Source organism: Cyanistes caeruleus, chromosome Z, assembly GCF_971803275.1.
Source record: "Cyanistes caeruleus chromosome Z, bCyaCae1.hap1.1, whole genome shotgun sequence".
NCBI lineage: Eukaryota > Metazoa > Chordata > Aves > Passeriformes > Paridae > Cyanistes > Cyanistes caeruleus.
Window position 1 is genome coordinate 53,446,566 of NC_141732.1, and position 19,686 is coordinate 53,466,251.

Genomic DNA, 19,686 nt, shown 5'->3' on the forward strand with positions numbered 1-19,686 from the left:
TAGAAAACCTCCACCTTTTGAAAATGCATGAAGTGTACAGTTGAATCAGGTGTAAAAGATTCAGTGGAGCAGAGGTAGAACTAACTTTAATGTCACTAGGGGATGGGAGAATGTAGCCCTTCTTCAAGCTTGAGGAGAATGTAGGGTAGAGGAAAGACTGCCATTTGTCTTTTCCATATGTGACTAAAACCTGTGATGTGGAGTGTACTGCTAGACTTTCAGGCTATATGTAAAAAATGGTATAGCCTGATTTACTTGCTTTAGACAGAAATCGTAATTAGAAATAGGTGGAGGAGTTAGGTCATGCTAGGACCAGAATGAAACAGCTTAACTTAAAGCATTCGTATATTCTTATGTTGAAAAACTAGGACTTGGATGCTGTCAGTTCACCCATCTTTCTCTGAAAACCATCATATTTATTAATAAAACAGAAGCTTACACTTGAACCAATATTATGTACTTACTATAAGATACTAAAAAATACGGATTTGTTTTAAGTGTAAATTGACCCCAAATCAGCATGTAGGATCAAAACTTTGTGGAGGTTTTCATAGCTTCTGAATCTTAAAGTGTCCCATGATTAAGATATTAAAGGAATAGGGTACAAATTTCACTCCAAGCCAATTGATGTGGGTCAAGAAGCCATCAAAATAATTTCACTTAGAGTGCCTTCCCTACTAGCAATGATAGTGTGACAGTGCACAGAAATGAACTAGTTACTCTTTGGGTAGACCTGGAATGAAACACAGTAGATATTGTAAAGCTTCTTCATAACAAGATTTTTGTGCTATTAATTTCTGTGACAGAACATGTTTTTTTTAAGCAAAAAGACACCCCCCAAAAACAAATAGGTGTGTGCTCTTTTCTGAAAAGCAAGAAAATACAAAGCTGTTTAGCGATGGACTTACTTCATGTGGAAGATTGTAGGCTGAAAAGAGATTGTTGCAAAAATAAGGCAATAACGTGACAGAAGTTGGACAAGACCCCTCCAGATCCCAAACCTTGGTGCATGCTAAAGCTCAGTTTTAGAGTCATTCTGATATGTACTGGGCAGCCAAACCACCTTGACTACTTGAGAATAAGACAATATGAAAACATGATGTGCATAGGTTTTTTCTTTATACATTTCTTGGGATAACTCTGAAAAGAAGGGATTTTGGCCTTGCAAACTGTATCTTAATGGTTTTTGGAAGAATAATAAAACTCAACTGTTTGCCTTGATGTTGAAGGACTTGCCAGTTGTTTGTATTGTCTTTGTGTGGCTCCAGAATGAAATACCAGTCTGTGTCAAGTGGAGACTGTTTTTGGTGGAAGTTTGTTGAGGCTTCATTTTTATCATGAGCCTTCTCCTTAAAGTGTAGTTTGCAAAATTATTTTCAAACACTTTAATATATCAGATCTACTGCTCAAGACTAGTATATAGCCTTGCAAAGTGCTTTTAGTGAGGCTGAATGGCTTAGAGGAGGTCTCTGCTCCAGGCCACAGAGCAGTTATAGCAGATTTCTTTTTATTTTATGAGCTCTGTGTGTCCTCTTAACACAATTAAATGCAGGGATTTCATGTACTTCTTTAGTCGAAGTGCTATATTCTGTACTTTCTGTTCTAGTGAGGCTTTTATTCCTTGTCCTTTTTTTTTAACATCCCAGATGTATACCTTAAGAAAGCTATTGCAATAACTATTTACTAAGAAAGCCATTTTAAGATGTACAAGGCAGCCTGGAAAAAGTTACATATCTGAAAGTGGCAAGTAGGAATGTAGAAATGTTTGTGGCCCATTATGCTTTCCTCAGTATGGATTAGAACACTTCAAATATTAGTTTTCCTAAACAGTGACCTTACTGTCTAGAGCCAGGTGCCAAGAATCCTGACAGGTTGCTTTTTTAATAAGAAATTGCCTGACTTCACACACTGTGATGCTTCCTAAAGACTTTATTGTGATGAGACAACTTTGGTTAGTGCATAATATATTGTCTTCAAATAATGTAGAAAATACTGAAACAACCTTCTATACTCTGAGTAGTTATTTAGAGTGATAAGAAGCAAAATCATGGTAGAAGGTCACAGATTAAATACAGATTAAAAATTTAATTTACTGTTAATGAATTTGATTCTAGGGTGTAGAATGCTAGATAAATTCTAGCATGAAGTAGTGCTTGCTACCTTTGCATCTCACAGTAGTATTTTGCTGTGATGTGTAAAAGACATTCTAAACACAATTTAAAAGGCTTTTAATTTAGGCTGCAGACATAGAAAAGCCTAAGATCTCCTGCCAAATTTCAGCCAGGTTTCCTAACACATGTAGCAGAATCAAAAATGCTTTCTTTAGTTTTGAACAGAACTCCACCGAATCAGTATTATGCCATACCCTCCCCTGACACGCCACTCCTCCAGTTAGGATTTAGTTAATATCCTACTGTTATTTTTATAGAGGTGTCCTGGGGTGACTTTATGATACTGGTATCCCCAGTCGCCTTGTTTATGTTATATATTAAGTTCTGCACCTTTAATATTAGCTTTGGGAGCTAGGGAAGTTGAAACTGCTGGAGGCTGATGGGAGTTTCTTCTCCTGGCCAATTATTGGTCATTTCTGAGAATTGACAGTGGTTTTGACCATCGAAAAGTGAGATCAACCTGTGAACATCTCCTGAAGATGTAAGCCCAGAAATTTCTTGTTTTCTTTGTTTTCTGGCTTCTGAAGAGGTAACAGCCTCTGTCTCGGCCTCCTCCCCCGCTCCAGGCCAGACAAGGCCGCAGAGGGCGGGGGGGGGAGAAACGGAGCCGGCTGGTTCCTGGCTCGGTTTGCAGTTTCTGCTGCTGGACTGAAGCCTGACACCATGAACATCTGCAGCTTGAGCAAGGCTTTAACTCTTTTACTACCTGGATGAAACTTGCAGATTAATCCTTTTTTTTCCCAGAGAGAGAGGGGAAGAGAGAGAGGGAGTGATCGACATGTAAGGAGACACCATAAACTATCAAAGACAGTGGGAGAAAGGAATTAAGCTTGAGACGGGGGAGAGAGATAAGGAGATGCTTTAATAAGTTGAAGTATTTTTCTGTTAAAGCCATGGAGATGGACAGTAGTGTCCTGAAAAAACTCCATTAATTCATGACAGAGTATTTGGGGGAGAATAGAGTATTTCAAAGCGTGAATTTTAAGCAAATAGTGAAGTAGTTGTGATCCTATGAGATGCTGGAACAGAAAAAGAGAAGTAATAGTTGAAGATTTGTGGCCTTTGAGAGGCGAAGAGAAAAATTCTGTTTCCAGAGAGGCTCACAAAAACAGATGAAGAGAACTTTTGCCTTTGAATAACTCATCCTTAAAAATGACACCCCTAAACTCATTGACCCATAGCACACCTCAGAGTGATGTGAAATGGGACGAGAGAACTGATGGCAGAATTTCCAGGCAGCTGGCATCAGAGAAATAGAAAGCCATGAAGAAAATTGTTTTCTTGTGAAAAACTCCATAAATTAGCAGAAGAAGACTTCTTTTTCTCTACAAAGACTGATGAAAAGACTATTTCAAAAACTGAGACTGTTTTAACCACCAAAGTTTTTTTGTCTCTATGTTGTCATGTGAACAAGGGAATGGTTGGGTAGTTGGGGGGAAAAAGAGTTTCTGGAAGTTTTATTCTGGTTTCTTATTGTAGTTTTTGTTAATAAACTTTCTTTGTTCCTTTTAAGTTTTAAGCCTGTTTTGCTCTTGTTCTAGTCCATATCTCACAGCAAAAAATAAGTAAATTTTCTAGTAATTATTTAGTTACTGCTTTAAAACCATGACAAGAGGTAACACTGCTTTTGGCTCTGAAAAGTTGCTTTTCCTTTCTTTCCTTGGGAAACTCTACATGGGAAATTGATTCATATCCCAGTTTTCCTGTATATAGCATGTTTGCACTACTTGAAAAGTAACCCTACAGAGGAGGAAGCTGAGAATTTGTTTTAAGAACAGGGTTTTTGGTTATTTTTCCATGGTATTGTAAGAGTTGAATGACATGAAGATATCTTGATGTGTATGGGAACAATACTGCATACTAAGCAGTGGTTTCTAGTCCATACAACTAAAACATTTAAGTCCTAGCTGAATTTTAAAACCTTCATAACTGTTTTCGGTTTTATCTCAGTGTATAAGTGTTCATTACTTAATTAGAATATTTTTTTCATTTGAACTCCACAAATAATTGGTGATACACTGAGTCCTTTATTGAGTGACCTTTTTTACTCTTTCTCATATTAGCTTCATCATTAATAATGGTGTCTAAATTGAAGGCTACTTTGTAATCCTTTTACAAATCCTTTAATTTGTTGTATCCCTATTTTATCACGAGATGATAGATGGAAAGGCATGGATGGAAGGACTGATTTGTTTTAATATCTTTATGTATAACAATCAGACCTAGGGTTTAAGTGCATCTCTTGATGTTGTCAAGTCATTGAAGTTTTCACCTAGATGCATTTCTGGGAAGACTTCACAAAAAAGCAGTAAAGAGAGAAGCACTCATTCAGTCAGAGAATGGAAGAGAAAATTATGTTAGTTGCGCGTAGGGGTCTGCCTAGTGAAATGAAGTAAACAGGGTAGTAAAAAGAGACAAAGAATTATTTAAGATATTGCAGAGAACTTAAAAAAAAACAGTTTTGAAAAGAAGCCCCAAACCCCAGAAAATGAAAAACATCTGTGTCTTCTCCAAATCAAAAAATAAATTACATTCTGGCATCCTAAGATGTTCTACTACAGCAGCACAATGCTCCTGTTTTGCTGTTGCAGCAGATGTTAAATAAAGAAGTCTAGAATGTATCTAGTCCTTGCAGGAGCTTTTATGAGACAGTGTGCAGGGATTTTATGCAGTGTTGATGGTTCTGGAAAAAAGAAGCCTGTACATGCTCAAGCACAGATTGCACAGCCTGAGAAACAAGCAGCAGGAACAAGAGCTCTCTCTGGCTGCAGTTCTGCAACATCATGGGAATAATTGAGATATGGTAGGACAGCTCATGAAACTTGAAGTCTTTAACAGATAGGTGCTAGCTCTTCAGGAAAGACAAAATGGAAAAACAAGTAGTGATACCCATGATGAGAAGGTGTGGCTTGTGAGTTAAGATCAAATGAAAATCCACAAAACATGACACTGGTGGGTGTGTACTGGAGGTTGCCAATCGTATTGAAATAAATGAAGAAACAACAAGTTATTCTTTTAACAATTGAAGAAGGTCTCTGGATTACTAACTGATTCTCATGAGTACTCTCATGTATTCTCATGTGTACTCTTTCTAAAATCTGCTTAAAGTGCCATAAATAGGAGGACATAGGCAATTGAGTACATTTCTGCAAAATGTGAAGAGGAACTGCTTGATACAGGTGTGTATGCACTAAATGTGCCATCCAAGGGCCATCATGCACAGCTAAATTTGTTACTTACAATATTATTTACAAGTAAGGGAGAACTGTGATATTAAAGGCAGACTTAATCGTAGCAAGATGAGTTCCAGACCCTGGACATTGGGAGGGAGGATTTCATCTTGTTTGGGAAACTGGTAGGCAAGGTGCCATAGGAGCTTTGAAGGATAAAAGAGTTCAGGAAAGCTGACATGATTTAAATGTCAGCTAAGTGTCCTTGGCCACAACAAAGACTGGGAGCTGAAAAATGGGAGCAATTCTGGAGAGATGCAGGGTACACTGGAAGACAGCAACTAGGGCATAAGTCAGCAGTGTACCCTGACAGAAGAGAGAGTCAAAAGGACAAATGAGGGCTTTGTAAGCTACAGTGAAGCCAGCAGGTTGACAAAATTTTCTGTTGTCTTCTGTTCAATGCTTTGTTAAACGCATTTAAATACTGCATCCACTTTTTTGCCCCGCTTCTCCCCCAGTACAAGAATAACAGATGTGAAAAAGAGCAGCTTTTGCAACAGACCATCAAGATGGCCAAGGGCTGGAGCACTTCTTGCAAGGAGGCCAAGTGAGTTGTGCTTACTTAGCCTGGAATGGGATGCCTTCAGGGGTGCAGGATCCGAGGCCAGCCCCCCACCAACCGTGAGTAATCAAGAAAGCACAGCCAGAAAGTGTGAGAGGTAATGGATATACATTGAAACAGGATTTGGGGAACAACTCAGACTGAGCGTAAAGAGAAGCCTTTTCCTCTGCAAGGCCAATCCAGCAGTGGAGCAGAAGCTAAGTGATGCTTCCATCCTTGGAGGTTTTCAAGACCTGGCAGGATAAAAGCCCTCAGCAGCCTGGTCTCCTGGTCTGATCCGATAGCTGACCCTGTTCTGAGCAGGTCTGCTGACTTTGAACCCAAGTTATTTCATGATGCTCTAACCCCCATGGAAGCAGGCTATGGCTCACTCTATTTTGGGATCCTGTGAGGGAGGATTTTCTTGCTTCTCTTCCCAGACTGAGAATTATGAATAGTTGCTGCTTGATGTCTGCATTCTTACTGAGCACCACACACACAGCAGCAATCTATTGAAATAAGATGTGACTTGGTATAACTTTTAATGAACAGCTGTCAGACTTTGTAAGTTAAATTATATTTATACAGAAATAGCATCAGAAGGGATGGAGAAAGGAATCGGGAATTAAAGCCTACATGTGCCCTGCCTGGCAGATTAGAAAAACAAAGTAAAAATCTTGTTTGTGAGAATAATCTACCTGAAAAATAATTGCTCAATCTTCTGTATATTTTGGAAATTTTGTAATATATATTGCTGTATTAGCAGATACATTTCCCCTCCACTGTATGTAGCACTATGAACCAAGCATTAACACATATGTAAGTCAGCTGAAATCAGAAATTTCAGTAAGAAGTTATAACCATTATTTAAGCAAAACACATTAAAAAAATACTGCTTTGAGATTACAACAGGTTGGCTCTGCCAGTCTTTCAGGTTCAGGCTGGAGGATTGAAATTCTTGACAGGTGTAATTTTTAAGAATAAGTTATTCAGGAGGAGCCAAGAATCACTGAAAGTGATGGAAAGAAAAGAGACTAGTTGGTGTATAGGGCATGTCATTGTTTTATTGCTGTTTGGGGCTGCTCAGAGTGATTTGGAGGGTTTTTTTGGTAGACTTCTGGGGTTTTTTTTCCTTCCCAGCAGGGGGATTTCTTACCAGATAAAAAGATAGTCTTTTTGTGGGAAAGCATCACTGCTTCCAGGAGTCAGATACAATCATCCAAATTAATCTTTGATGGGAGCCACTAAACTTGTAAGAAAATAAACAGGCTAGAAAAATAATATACTTCTGACAGACCTTCTATTTACCAATAATAAAAGTGTTTTATTATAACCTGTCTACAACATGAATCTCTGGATAGTCTTAGTCCCAGTCTGCTCCCGTCCCTCTTCCCTCCCTATTTTACTATGTCAGACTCTAAAGTGCATTCTTCTCCCCAGGTAATATTGGATAGCCAGGAAACAGTCATAGGTCTGCTTTCATAGCAGTTAGTCTTTGAGAATTTATAGACTTGCTCCCTGTATGCTCCCTGTGTGGGCATGGAAAAGATTCTATACTCCTTGGTTAAACAAAAAGGTTGAGATCAAGTAAATCTGGAAAAGTAAGGGCTTATTTTTCTGTATGACAATGCAGTGATAGTAGTTTTGTTTTGTTTTGTTTTTTTCCTGAAAATCCATGGCAATCTTTCCTTGTTTTTTTAATCTTTTCTTTCTTTTAGGGTTCCTAACATCATCTAGGTTTATTTTGAGCCGTGATAAAACTACATTATCCTATTCTAATGAGGACCAGATGGTGGTTTGGAAAAGCCTCTATAGTTCTGTACCTTGGTGGATACATTTATGTTACTTTTTCTTTTCTTTTTTTTCTTTTTTTTATCTTTCATGGTCGTTTATTTTTTTCCCCTGTTTTGTTTTAACAGCTTCTTTTGAAGTTTTGGCAGTGATGCAAATTAATAAAGGAAATAAAAACTAAGGGCATTTCTTTCTCAGTTAGTTAAAATTGTGGAGTAAGTGGTCAGATAGTATAAAACATTGCTGGGGAACTCATCCTCTAGTGAAGTAAGGCATAGTTTGCCTTTTCATAGATACAAATTATACTGCATTTTCTTCTGTAAGTGAAATTTTGTTTTGACACAACACAAAAAAGCCAAACTTACTTATCTCTTGGAGAAAAAAAAAAACTTAGTTCATTCAAATTATAAATCATAAGATTTCTACTTCTGAAAATGGCTTTCAAGTGTTCTGTGCTTTCAGCTCATGCCTGTGGAGAAACATGTATGTGTTTCATACCATATGCACAAGCAATGTCACATGCATTCACAAATCAGCTTGAAGTGAAACTGCTGTTGAGTATTTTCTGTATCCACAAATGGCACTAAAGCTCTCAGTTTTCAATAAGAAAATGGTTTGGGATATTATTTCATGTATTATATCATATATACTAATGCTTAAATATTAATATCATTAGAAGATAATTTAGTGTTACAAAAGGCATATGACAAAGGTATCTGTTTTGGGAAAAAATATCAAAAACTCACTGAAAACATAGATAAATGGAACTTAATATCATATGTTTTCTTTCCTCTACACTGCCAGATCTTGGTTAAAGGCAGGCCATAGCATGATTACATTACCTACCTGCCAGGATTGTATTGCCTTAAGGGATTTGCTTTGAATGGCAATAAATGAAAGAAACAAGGTAGTTTTCTCTTTATGTTCAACAATTTGTCCTTAAATCTGAAAGGAAAGTATAGAAGTACCCTGTAGCATGCTTATTAATTGACCATATCTTTTGACTAAATTATATCCATTTTTTTCTGAAATAAAGACATAAAAACAGTAAAAAAACCTATAGACCTATTATAAGAGATGGAAGAGGACTACAGCATTTCAGTTTATATCCACACACTCGTATCTCAAAACAAGATGCTGGAACGTAAGTTATACAAATGTAAAAAAATGTGCTTGCTTTTCACCTCAATGTTTCTTTGAAAATGTACAAAGAAGTCATAAAATTTGTATTTGCCCAGTAAGAAATAAGTTTGAACCTTCCAGCAGGAATTTTAAATTTGTTTCTTATTGGAATTTGTTTCTTATTGGAATCTGTTTGATAATCTAGGTAACCCTCTTGTGGTTTTTGAAAGTCTTACTTCTTAAAAACTTGGAACTGAAGTTGGTATGGTAGTATGTGACAGGATGTACAATGAAAGAGACAGCTTAAGCATTTTAAACACATCTTTAAGTGAAAAATGAGATTTAGCATAGATAAAGTGTACAAGCAGTATTTGTACCTGCATATTTGAGGAGGTAATGTTTTGTACAAATGTACACCTTCCTTAAATTATTTGTTTTGTGATATTTGAACTGAATCATGGATTCTGCACATAACATTTTGCTGGACTTCCTTTGCTACAGATACTGAGAATTTTGTTAGGAAGAGATGAAGAAAACCTGATTTATTTATCAGACAGCTCATGGGTCCCCTCTGACCTCATCTCCTCAGTTAGTTTTAAATTCCTTAAAATTAAAAATATATTAAGAATGTACAGATGCTATTAAGATAGGTCATAAGGGGTTTTATTCGAAACTAGACACTGGACCACATTCTTAAAGACAAATGCAGAATGTTAATGGAAATTGGATGAGGAAAAACCAAAACTTTTGAAAAACAAAAACGTTAATGTCTTTTTAATACCTAATAGGCTCAGTCTTAGTACTCCATCTTAAATAGGTAAAAGGAATTCCTAGAGTATGCTGAGTGAAAGGGAGCCATCAGGATCATTGTGTCCAACTCCTGGCACTGCACCTCATATGCCTATTTTTTGTTCTTGGTAGGAGTTTAGGTCTTGCATGTGTCCTTGTCCTTTATCCTGGGACTCTTTTTGAGTAATGAGCTAAAAGGAGGAATGGAAAACAGAGTAAGAGAAAGTATGAGTAAGGGCAGGAGGGAGATGAAATCTCTTTTATTTAAAGATGATTATATTTACAAATACAATTTTGGGGTTCTGTTGTTTGGTTTGTTGGTTTTGTTGGTTTTTTTCCCTTAATAAATTCAATTAACCCATTACTCAGTCAAAATACTATCAATTATTTATCATTTGATCTTAAAATGAAGTTGTGCTTGAAATGCAAAAGTGTGCTATGTTTTGACTCTTGGCAGGAAAAATGGCTAATGTTAAAATGCCAGTAAGTTTCTGAACAAGAAACTTCTTTCATGCTTCTTCACTTCCATTGATAAAATAAGGAAAGTACTGACACAGGTTTCTGCAGTACTTCCTGTGCCTAAATAAAACTTCGTGTGATGACATTTTTCCATCTACAGATTTGTCACCTTATCTGTGTTAGTAAAAGATCAACCACCTCTAGGATGATACCTGAAAAATTTAATTTCTCTTAATGTTTCAGACACTGAGTCATTTTCTTCAGGGTCTTGTAAATCCCTAACCTTTTCCTCCCCAAAGTTTTCAGTGAAATTTAGTCAAAAGGACTCTTTTTTAGTTCTATTAAAATGAAAACAATTGTTCCCTTCCTTTGTCATGAAGTAAAATGTAAGCAAGCTTTGCTTTTCCAGATTACTACCATTTGTTCCCCTTTGGGGTGGGAAATAAATTTGTTTTCTATTGACAAGATACTAGTAGCACTTATGACATCACTAATGCATTTGTCTTGAAGCATTACATAAATTGTTTTGCCCCTTAGGTGATCTGGGCTTAATTCTGGGAAATAAATGCTCTCTGGTAACAATTCTATATCCTTATTAGTTTCTGCGCATCAAGTGGAACAGAACAAGATAAATGATATCTGTACTGAGGAAGATTAGAACCATCTGTCTTGCAGGAAAAAAAGCCAGTTTGGTTGGTTTCAGCTGACAGATTGTATACTCTGCCTGATCACTGTAAAGAAATAAATGAAGTGGTTAACAAAGAGCAGATTTTAATAGCTATTTCTAATACGCAATGACTACCAGCAAAAGATGCAAAACAGACTGCTTGATGCACTAATAGTGAGACAAATATTAATTAAATTTTTTCAGTTGTATCAATTGTGCCAGTATTTTTGGGGGGAAATATCTATGATTAGTACATATCATTGTGAATGCAGCTTGCAAATTTTGTCCTGCTTGGAGGTGCATGGAGGTACACCTCCAGCTTACCTTTTTACCTTTTACCAATTTGTTGGAGGAATTTTAACTGACTTCAAAGAGAAAATGCCCTCTGAAGCTGCTTCCTGTGACACAACAATTTTTCCATAATTCCTTTCCTCTTGGAAGAGCAAACCTATCATTTTAGTCTTTTTTTAAGTCCACTGAAGTAAAATTTGGGCTTTTACTGTCTTTCTATGAAATACTATTTCCTGAATGTTAAGTCTGGGGAAATAAAAAGTAAAAAAAACCAAAAAAAACACCCCAACTCTTGTACAGTTATTAGTCAGATACTGAAATTACTTGATATTGTAATATTAATTCTTCATTTTATATGTCTTAATCTATTTTACTATTCCTACAACATGAATACCTGCTTTTTACAAAACTGGCTGTTGACTGACTTTTGTTTGTCTCTATAAAGCTTATATAAACTTCTGAGAATTCTGAATGCTGGTAACAGTACCTTAAAACCTCAGTTACTCTTGTAGATAAGATTATTAAATGCAGGTGGTGGATGCCCTTCTGCACTCTGCTGCATGTTTGTTGCCTAAAAGCCACACAGAAGAAAAATAAGAATGCTGGGTTACTGCCAAGAAATCTAACCTTCATGGTTTTTGCCCATAGATTGAGTCTCTCCTTTATGCAGCACAAAATCTCACATGGATTTAAGGGCTTTCGACGTTATTTTCTCTTTATACAGAGTGTAATTTCAGTACCTTATTGATAAGAAAATGAATATAAAGGATTTCATGCTAATAACACTAATGTCATGGGTTTAATCCATAACCATTCAGTTAAGGGTTGGGACTCAATCCTGGTGTGTCCCTTCCAGCTCAGAATATTTTGTGATTCTGTGTGATTTTTTTTTTCAGTGCAGTTTACATTCTGGGTTGTGGCTAATATTGTGAGATCCTTTTCTTATTCTGATTACTCTTTGCTTGTAAATTATTTGTAATCTGTCTTTGCGTGAGGAAGCTTTAAAAATTAAGCTTTCTTTTAAAGAGTTCAGTTTCTTGCTGTGCTAGTAATTTTAATTGCTCTGTGTACTTGATGTGAAAAATATCTGCAAACAAGCTTTGAAGCAGCAGGATAAAACATTTAGGTCTGATTTATTTTAACTGTTTGATCTGGAGGCCCATTTCCTGAGATGTCTGTGGGCATGCTGGTCATAGAACAAGCAGACACTGTGTAATTATTTTGTCATCTCTGTATTGCACTCTGGTGGCATACAATGGAGGTGTAGAGATAGGTATCACTATTCTATTTTTCATTTATTTTTGCCAAACAACCACTTGCAGCAGATTCTGGTTTTACCTGTTGATTACAAACAATAGCACTGAGGATAAAGTAACATGAGCTGTTAATCTTTCATCTGCTGATGAAAAACCCTGTGTAGCTGTACTATCTGCACACTAACTTTCATACGTGTTTTGGAAGGCCTTTGCGGATTTTTGTAGGTGTGATTGTCACACTTTTTTTTAACTTAAGCCTTATTTTTCATTGCAGGTCTGAGTGCTCAGAAGTTAGAAGTTATTTCTTTTTAAAAGAACACTTTCAGAGTGTCTGAACATTGGAAAACTAAGCGAAAATAACCTATTATGGGCAGAGTGGCAGTGGCCTATAACAGATGTATTAACCTGTGACAAAACTGGAGAGCTCTTTCAACATGAGTGTAAGAGTATTCCAAAAGTTTCTTCAAGTTTCAGATACTGGGTTTCAGACCTTCAGCAGAGATAGTATGATTATTTCTTATAAGGTAGTTAATTCCTTATATGTCCTTATATTATCTGTTTACCAGGATGTCAGTATAATTATGTCCTAATGATGTTGACATGAAATATATTCTCTATAGGTTTACTGCCCTGACTGCTCTCAAGATAAGTGTTTGTCTTCCCAATATTTTTGACAGGTTAGGAAAAAGAGTGTATCTCCCAGAAGGGCCACTAAGCATATTGGGTTGCAAATTGTCTTTTTTTTAGGGGTGGTTACTGTGTCTTCTTTCCCACAGACACATAGATTCACACAAAATACACCAGTGAAATTATGCTTAATACATGTGGACAGTGAAGCAGAGAGCATTTTGCACTGGCTCTGCTTTTCTATTTCTATTTTCTATTCTATTTTCTATTTCTATCAAGTATTTGTACGCCACCTTCCATTCCATTTGGGGGTACAAAACCAAAGTAGCATTCATTCCATCTACAGCATCTGAACGTGGAAGAGAGAAAACAATCTAAGAGTCTAAAGTATGAGAAATTTCTAGCCTAGTGAAAGATGTGGCTTGTAATCCAGACAGGGGTTTTTTTTTGGAAGTTGTTAAAGTCAATTAAATTATTTCAGATGAGAATTTTCTCCCACTGGATTTTAATCAATGAAATGATGGTATAAATGCTCTTTTATGTGGTTTGACATCACTGTGGCAGTCTGAAGAATAATCAGTAGAAATTATGGTGATGGTTACCACTGACTAGTTTATTAGTGTTATCAGTTTCACAGTAACTGACCTTTTCCCTCTCTGCCTCACTTCTCTTCATCTGTCATGATTCATTTTGTAACATTGATTTCCTTTTACTATGACAGTTTGTATGTGGCAGACTTCAAAATCCCAATCAGCCCTTACAGTTGCTTATACAGTGTTGAGAAACTACTAGCCATATTTAAAGAAAAAATGAGAAAGTTATTTCTAATTGGGTCCCCTTGAAAGTGTTATAAAATTTCAAATGTCACTTGCTACTAGTACCCATTTATTTTGGAATACTATACCTAATTTTTAAAATTATGCAATCAATACTTTTTGCCAATGGAAGTTGCTATTGTCACTTTTTTATTACGATATTAATTCATTAAATTGCATTGATATGATATGATATGATATGATATGATATGATATGATATGATATGAGTCTATAAAATCATGGTCTGATTGTTGTAGGATACAAGTAGTTGAAAAGCATGCTTGGATGTGCACCCATCACAGCTGCAGTTCTCTTGTGCTATGCAAGGCAACCTGGCTAGGAAAATTACAGTATCTCTCTTCCTCCTGTGCTAAAAGTGCACTTGAGACCCTTTACCTGTAGTTTTTAATGCAAGTATAGTCATGTAAACCATTCCTACTGAAGTTTTTATGGCTATATAGATGGGCCCTTTGTGTACTTAAAATGAATTAGAATTTATTCCCTAAGACATGGCACTTGGATGGTGAATGGTTGTTCACCTGATATATGTGATGTGCACCTGTGGCTTGTTTTCTCAATAATCAGCTTCTCCCATCAGTAAGACTTTTCTAAATAAACATCAGCCCATCTCTGCTGAATGATATGCTTTTATTAGGTCTTATTACCTATAAAATTCTATAAAATGTTTTGCAGTGAAAATGAATACCTACTGTTCTTAATTCTTACTTCTGTTCTGCTGTAATGAGAAAATATGTAATTTTAAAAATTATTGTAAGTTCTAAGAAAGTAGAACTTGGTGTTTTTAATAAAATCTGCATGTTAATAGATCAAAAGTCTTTCACTATCCCAGTGTGACTGACATTTTCAATAGAACACATGCAGAGGAAAATAAGACACAATTACTAGGAAATTAACAGCTGGAAATGGGATATTGATTTGAACTGCAGTCAAACATGATTTGGTTTTCTTTCTTCTAATTTCGAATCATTTTTTGTGGTAGACTCCCGAGTCTTTTCCTATATACATATGTTTTCAAATCCTTACTTGCTTAAGGTCAACTTCAGGCAGTTTCTTAAGGCTTTGGTTTTGACCTAAGATCTACCAATAGTTGATCGCCAGTGTAAAGCCAGCACGTCAGTATATCTTGGTCATTCAAAACTACTCAAGCTACAGATACTCATTTAAGATTGGCATGTTAAATGGGTAAACATAAAGATATTGCCCATTAATTGTTTTAATTTTTAAAAGACTAGTTCAAAGGAGTTGCCTGAGTGGCAACGTGCTTAATTTTGACACTTAGAGCACCCAAAATTAATTTAAAGGTATATACTTTTTACAGTCAAGCTTTGCTTTTAACTGATCAGATGTCAGGTTTGGACGTGCTAAAGCAGTTTTTGATGCCACAGGGTAGGCAGGTACCCTGCCTTTTGTCTGCTTTGTATATGCCAGAGAATGTGCTAGAGAGGTGTTCCCTGCTGTGCCCACTGCACAGTGGCTACAGAGATCCCTGAGAAGAGCTCAGGTGTACTCCAAACTGGTTTTCCTATGGTTATTCCAGTAGGTGTAATTTGTGTGATGAAATACTATGTAGCAGGACAACTTTGGCCATAATTGTTGCTCAGGTTTTCCTTAGGGAGAGTTTGAAATCCAGAGGACTTGTGTAATTGCCCTGGAACACTTAGAACACTTAGACTAAATCTTTTCATTAATCAGATTCCTCTTGTAATCCTAACAGCTACAGCACTATAGTCTATTGTTTTGCAAGATAAAACTATAACAAGTAACAAAACTGATCTTTGTTATGAAACGGAAAGCATGAATGAAGATGTTTTTTGGAATAAAGGAGTACAGAGGAAAGGAAATTTTGGCATTTGAGAGAAGTAATACTGGGTTTGACATAAAACCACATAAGTTCAAATGGATTTTGGAGCACATGTTCTGTGTATGAGAATGTATTGTTATTAAGTTTTCTCTGCATAAATTATGACTAAATAAAAATTGGTTTACAAATCCCTGCATCAGTACTGTAGCTTACTTAGCATCCCCAAACACATCTCAGGGCTTTCTTCATGCTACGTTTTAAGTTTATGGACAAAAACTTCAGTAAGAGCACGAATTGTTCTTTTAGCCAAGTGTCACTAGACCTGTGGATTAGTATTCCTCTGAAACCATTGTTTCTTGGCTGTCACATTTCCCCATGTACACAGAGAATGTTCATCTCTGATTCATAATTCTTAAACTTCCCTCCAATACATTTGTCTTGTTTGTTTGTTTGAAGAACTTAATTTAAATACAGTACTGTGTTTCATTTGGTTAAAATTCTACATCTAGATGGAAGAAGCTTGCTCAGTGGAAAGGAATTACAGGCATTTTTCTATGCATTTCATTCCACCACTTGTTTTTGGATGGAGAAAGCTGAGGGTTGTTTATCTCAAGTGAAAGAAAAAATATCTAATTAGAAAAGAATATGAAAAATGTTTGATAATGTTATCTGTCTATAATATAGAAAACAAGTTGTTTTCGATTGTAGTAGGTTATTTATATGAACCACTTGAAGATATACATGGAAGTACCCTTGGGCATCTGGAATTTGATATGACAGTCTCCTGCAGCATGGTGTTTGTTTGACTTTATTTCTGGTGACTTATCTTTTTCTTTCAGCACTTGGGTTTTAAAGAGCTGTCAAAGAATAACAAGTGTGAGGGGATTTTTGTTGGGGTTTTTTTTCGGGGCTTTTGTGTGTGTGTGTATTTGTTTTTAAAGAAATCATGTTAGGATCCTTTAGTTTACTTTTCTAAGTCTGAACTTACAGCCTTCTTTTTATGCCATGCTTACTTCTTTCTAAACACTGTGCATTTTGTTGAACTGCCTACTTTTCTTCTTCTCCATTGTTCCCTTTAGCAAGACCTATATTTCACCAGCATATCCTTGTCCCACTTCCTTACCATGTGATTCTCCAAATTGAAGCTCATTTAGGGTAATACTGTGCATCTTGGAAGCACAGGCCCTTTTCTGTGCTGACAGGCAAACAAAGGATCCCTTAATACTTTTCACATATGTGGAAACTACACCTATAATCATACTGAAGATGAAAATAAAGTCATTAAAAGGATATTACATGTCATTATTTTATCTTATCACGTCAGCCCTCAGCAATTTACCAGGCTTAGGATATCTGGGACCAAAATGGGTCTAATTAATGGGCAGTGTACTTGTTTACTTTAGAATTTCCAACTGTCTTGTAGGTGACAAAATAAAATCTAATTATTTTGATATTTTATTAAGTGGTTTGTCAGCCATTATATAATTACTTCTTCTGAAAAAAATAACACAAAACAAAACAAAGAAATCTGAAAATTATGGCTATCAGAAAGGTAAAGCCTGTTGATATTTTTTGTGAGAACAACAATTGCAATGTAAGTCTTGAGGAAAGAGAAACAGATGAAATAGTACTGTGAGACTATAGTGAATGTTGTTTTTCCTACTGTGTACAATTATATGTAATTAGATCTGTCCTTTTTTCATTATGCTATCTCAAAATTATTTCTACCTATCTAGGTACTGAATTAACTTGTAAATAAGATAGCAAGATCAACATAATCTGAGGAAATAATTAGTAACAATTTAACAGAAATTGTTCTGTTCAGGCTAAATCAATAGTAATGGAGATGAATAAATGGGTGGAAACCTTAAGTAATTACAAATCCTTTAAATTATTCTTGAATTAGAAAGCTGGAGAAAAGAACATATTTAATTACTTTTAGAGATTCATTAGAAGAGAGCTTTCTGAATTCACTCTTTGTTCTTTTTTCCCTAGAATACACTCTTTTAGGCAGCTGGTATTCTGCTTCCTGTACCTTGTTGAACTTTCATCCAACCTGGTTAGCTAGCCTAGACATGCAAACCCACATACTCAGTTTTTTCCCCACAACATGAGTTATAAACATTGCTGTTTATAGAAGAAGATTTCTTTTTGTTCTGTTAACTAACTTCTCCACTCTGGTTTCAGACTGCTTATTTTTGCACAATTCTTATTTTTCATCACTCTAAGAAGGAAATTCTTTTTTGTGTTCTGCATAGTTGAGAGGAACTTTTGAGAAATACAGAATTTACCTTACTTAATGAAAATGTACCAGTAGGTTTAGACAGGGCATGTAATTAAAAAAAAAAAAAAAAAAAAAAAAAAGTCTACTTTTTTATTCTTCTACTATTTTATTCTTCTTACTAGAGAAAGTCCTACTTGGACACGTGAATATATTGACTAGATTGTACTTTTTACATTATTGTTTTAATTTTAGTTACAGAAGTATTTCCTTATGGACTTTTGATATATATTCAGGATCTATAAAAGATCTGTTGTCTTCAGTGTTTTTCTATATTTGTAATGGTGGTGTTGCAGGAGACTTATTAGCTTTATGATGCATCATGAGGATGGCAAAGAGGTGTCAAGATTCACTCTAAAATTACTACAACTAAATTAGAATTAAGCAGAATTAATTGGGAATGCAGGTACTCTATGGATCGCCATGGAACTGCGAAGGTCAGAGAATCTTAATCTAGAGAGTCCTGCTGGGACTTCGATACCTGTTAAAACTTAACACTGCAGTTTTGGTTGTCTGGACCTTGAGAAGCACATTTAGAAGTATTCTGCATCAAAGCTTTTGCTAATTGACCTAAATGCTTTCTTGGTGTAAACTATTACTGAAGAAGACCATTCTCAATCAAAAGCCATGAAAGATTGCTTTCTTTGTTAGTGTTTTGGATTTATAGACCACTGAGAGATTGAGTCAGTCTTAAAATATATGGATTACTTAATTTTGTTTAACCTATCTCTCTTCTTTAGCTGGAAAGGCAACTAGTCCTGCAGAACCTAATGAGAGAGAGACAAACAGCCATGCAGATTGCTTGGACACGAGAATTTCTCAAATACTTTGGGACATTTTTTGGACTTGCTGCTGTTGTTTTAACAACTGGGTATGAACTTTATTCCCTAACAGAAGATATGAATATATGTTAAATTATAATTATAAAATTATAATACTTTAAATTATATATTTCTATTTTTCTGGATCTTGCTTTTGCTTTACAACAAGTAGTTATTTTTATCCGTAATTGCTCAGAGATTGATCAAATGACAAATGGACTCTGAATTCTGTCTGCTTCTGAATGTGTTTTTGTTATATCTGTATTGCAGATTTATTTCAAAGCAGAGACATGAGCTGACAATAAAATGACATATCTGAAGTACCAAAAGTCTAAAATAGAAGTACCAAAAGTGTAAAATAAAAGTTATGTGTGGAAGGGGAGTATTTAAAAGCCATGCTATTTTTTTGTCTGCACTGAGATTTAATGAACAGATAGTGAGTAGCATATCCTCCATCTGGGTTTTTTAAATGCAGTGAACAAGTGGACATATTCTGAAGTCTAGTCACTTGAATTTGGATCAACTGACCCAAGGGAAAAAGAAGCCTGGCTAATAAAGCTATATTGCATAGGGAAGAGCTTGCCCTACAGTACTTTTGGTTGATAGTATGTTTTTCTTGTGCTGTAACATGTTTAGAAGGAATGTAGGAAATATTTTTGGGTTTGTGTACATGGTGAAGATTAAATGCACCTTATGTTTTATGTGTTCTCTGTAGACTCAGATGCATTTGGAAATGAACATAGAATCTACATTGTTACATGTTGCAAGTGGCTGGGTATATGTGACTGCACATGCATGCTAACTGAGTTAGATCATATTGTTAGATATATTCAAAAATCACAATTGCATTTTTAAAATACTCTTGGGTTGAGAAAGAAGGCAACCAGAAGACAAATGTTTCTGAAAATATGAAGACTTGTTCTTTGATTAGAGACTTCAGAAATATACAAAAGTCTAGACAGTTAAGATCAGCCTAAAGTAACAATGCTGATACGCTGAATA

At 35.7% G+C, this 19,686-nt stretch overlaps 1 protein-coding gene across 1 annotated transcript in view; it reads left to right on the plus strand.

The window, feature by feature from the left end:
- Positions 1-19,686, plus strand: part of PLGRKT (plasminogen receptor with a C-terminal lysine) — a 28,289-nt gene that overhangs the window by 1,699 nt on the left and 6,904 nt on the right. Inside the window, exon 2 of the mRNA XM_023943464.2 lies at positions 18,604-18,734. Coding sequence (XP_023799232.2) covers positions 18,604-18,734 — 131 coding nt within the window. The remainder of the gene's footprint in view (positions 1-18,603; positions 18,735-19,686) is intronic.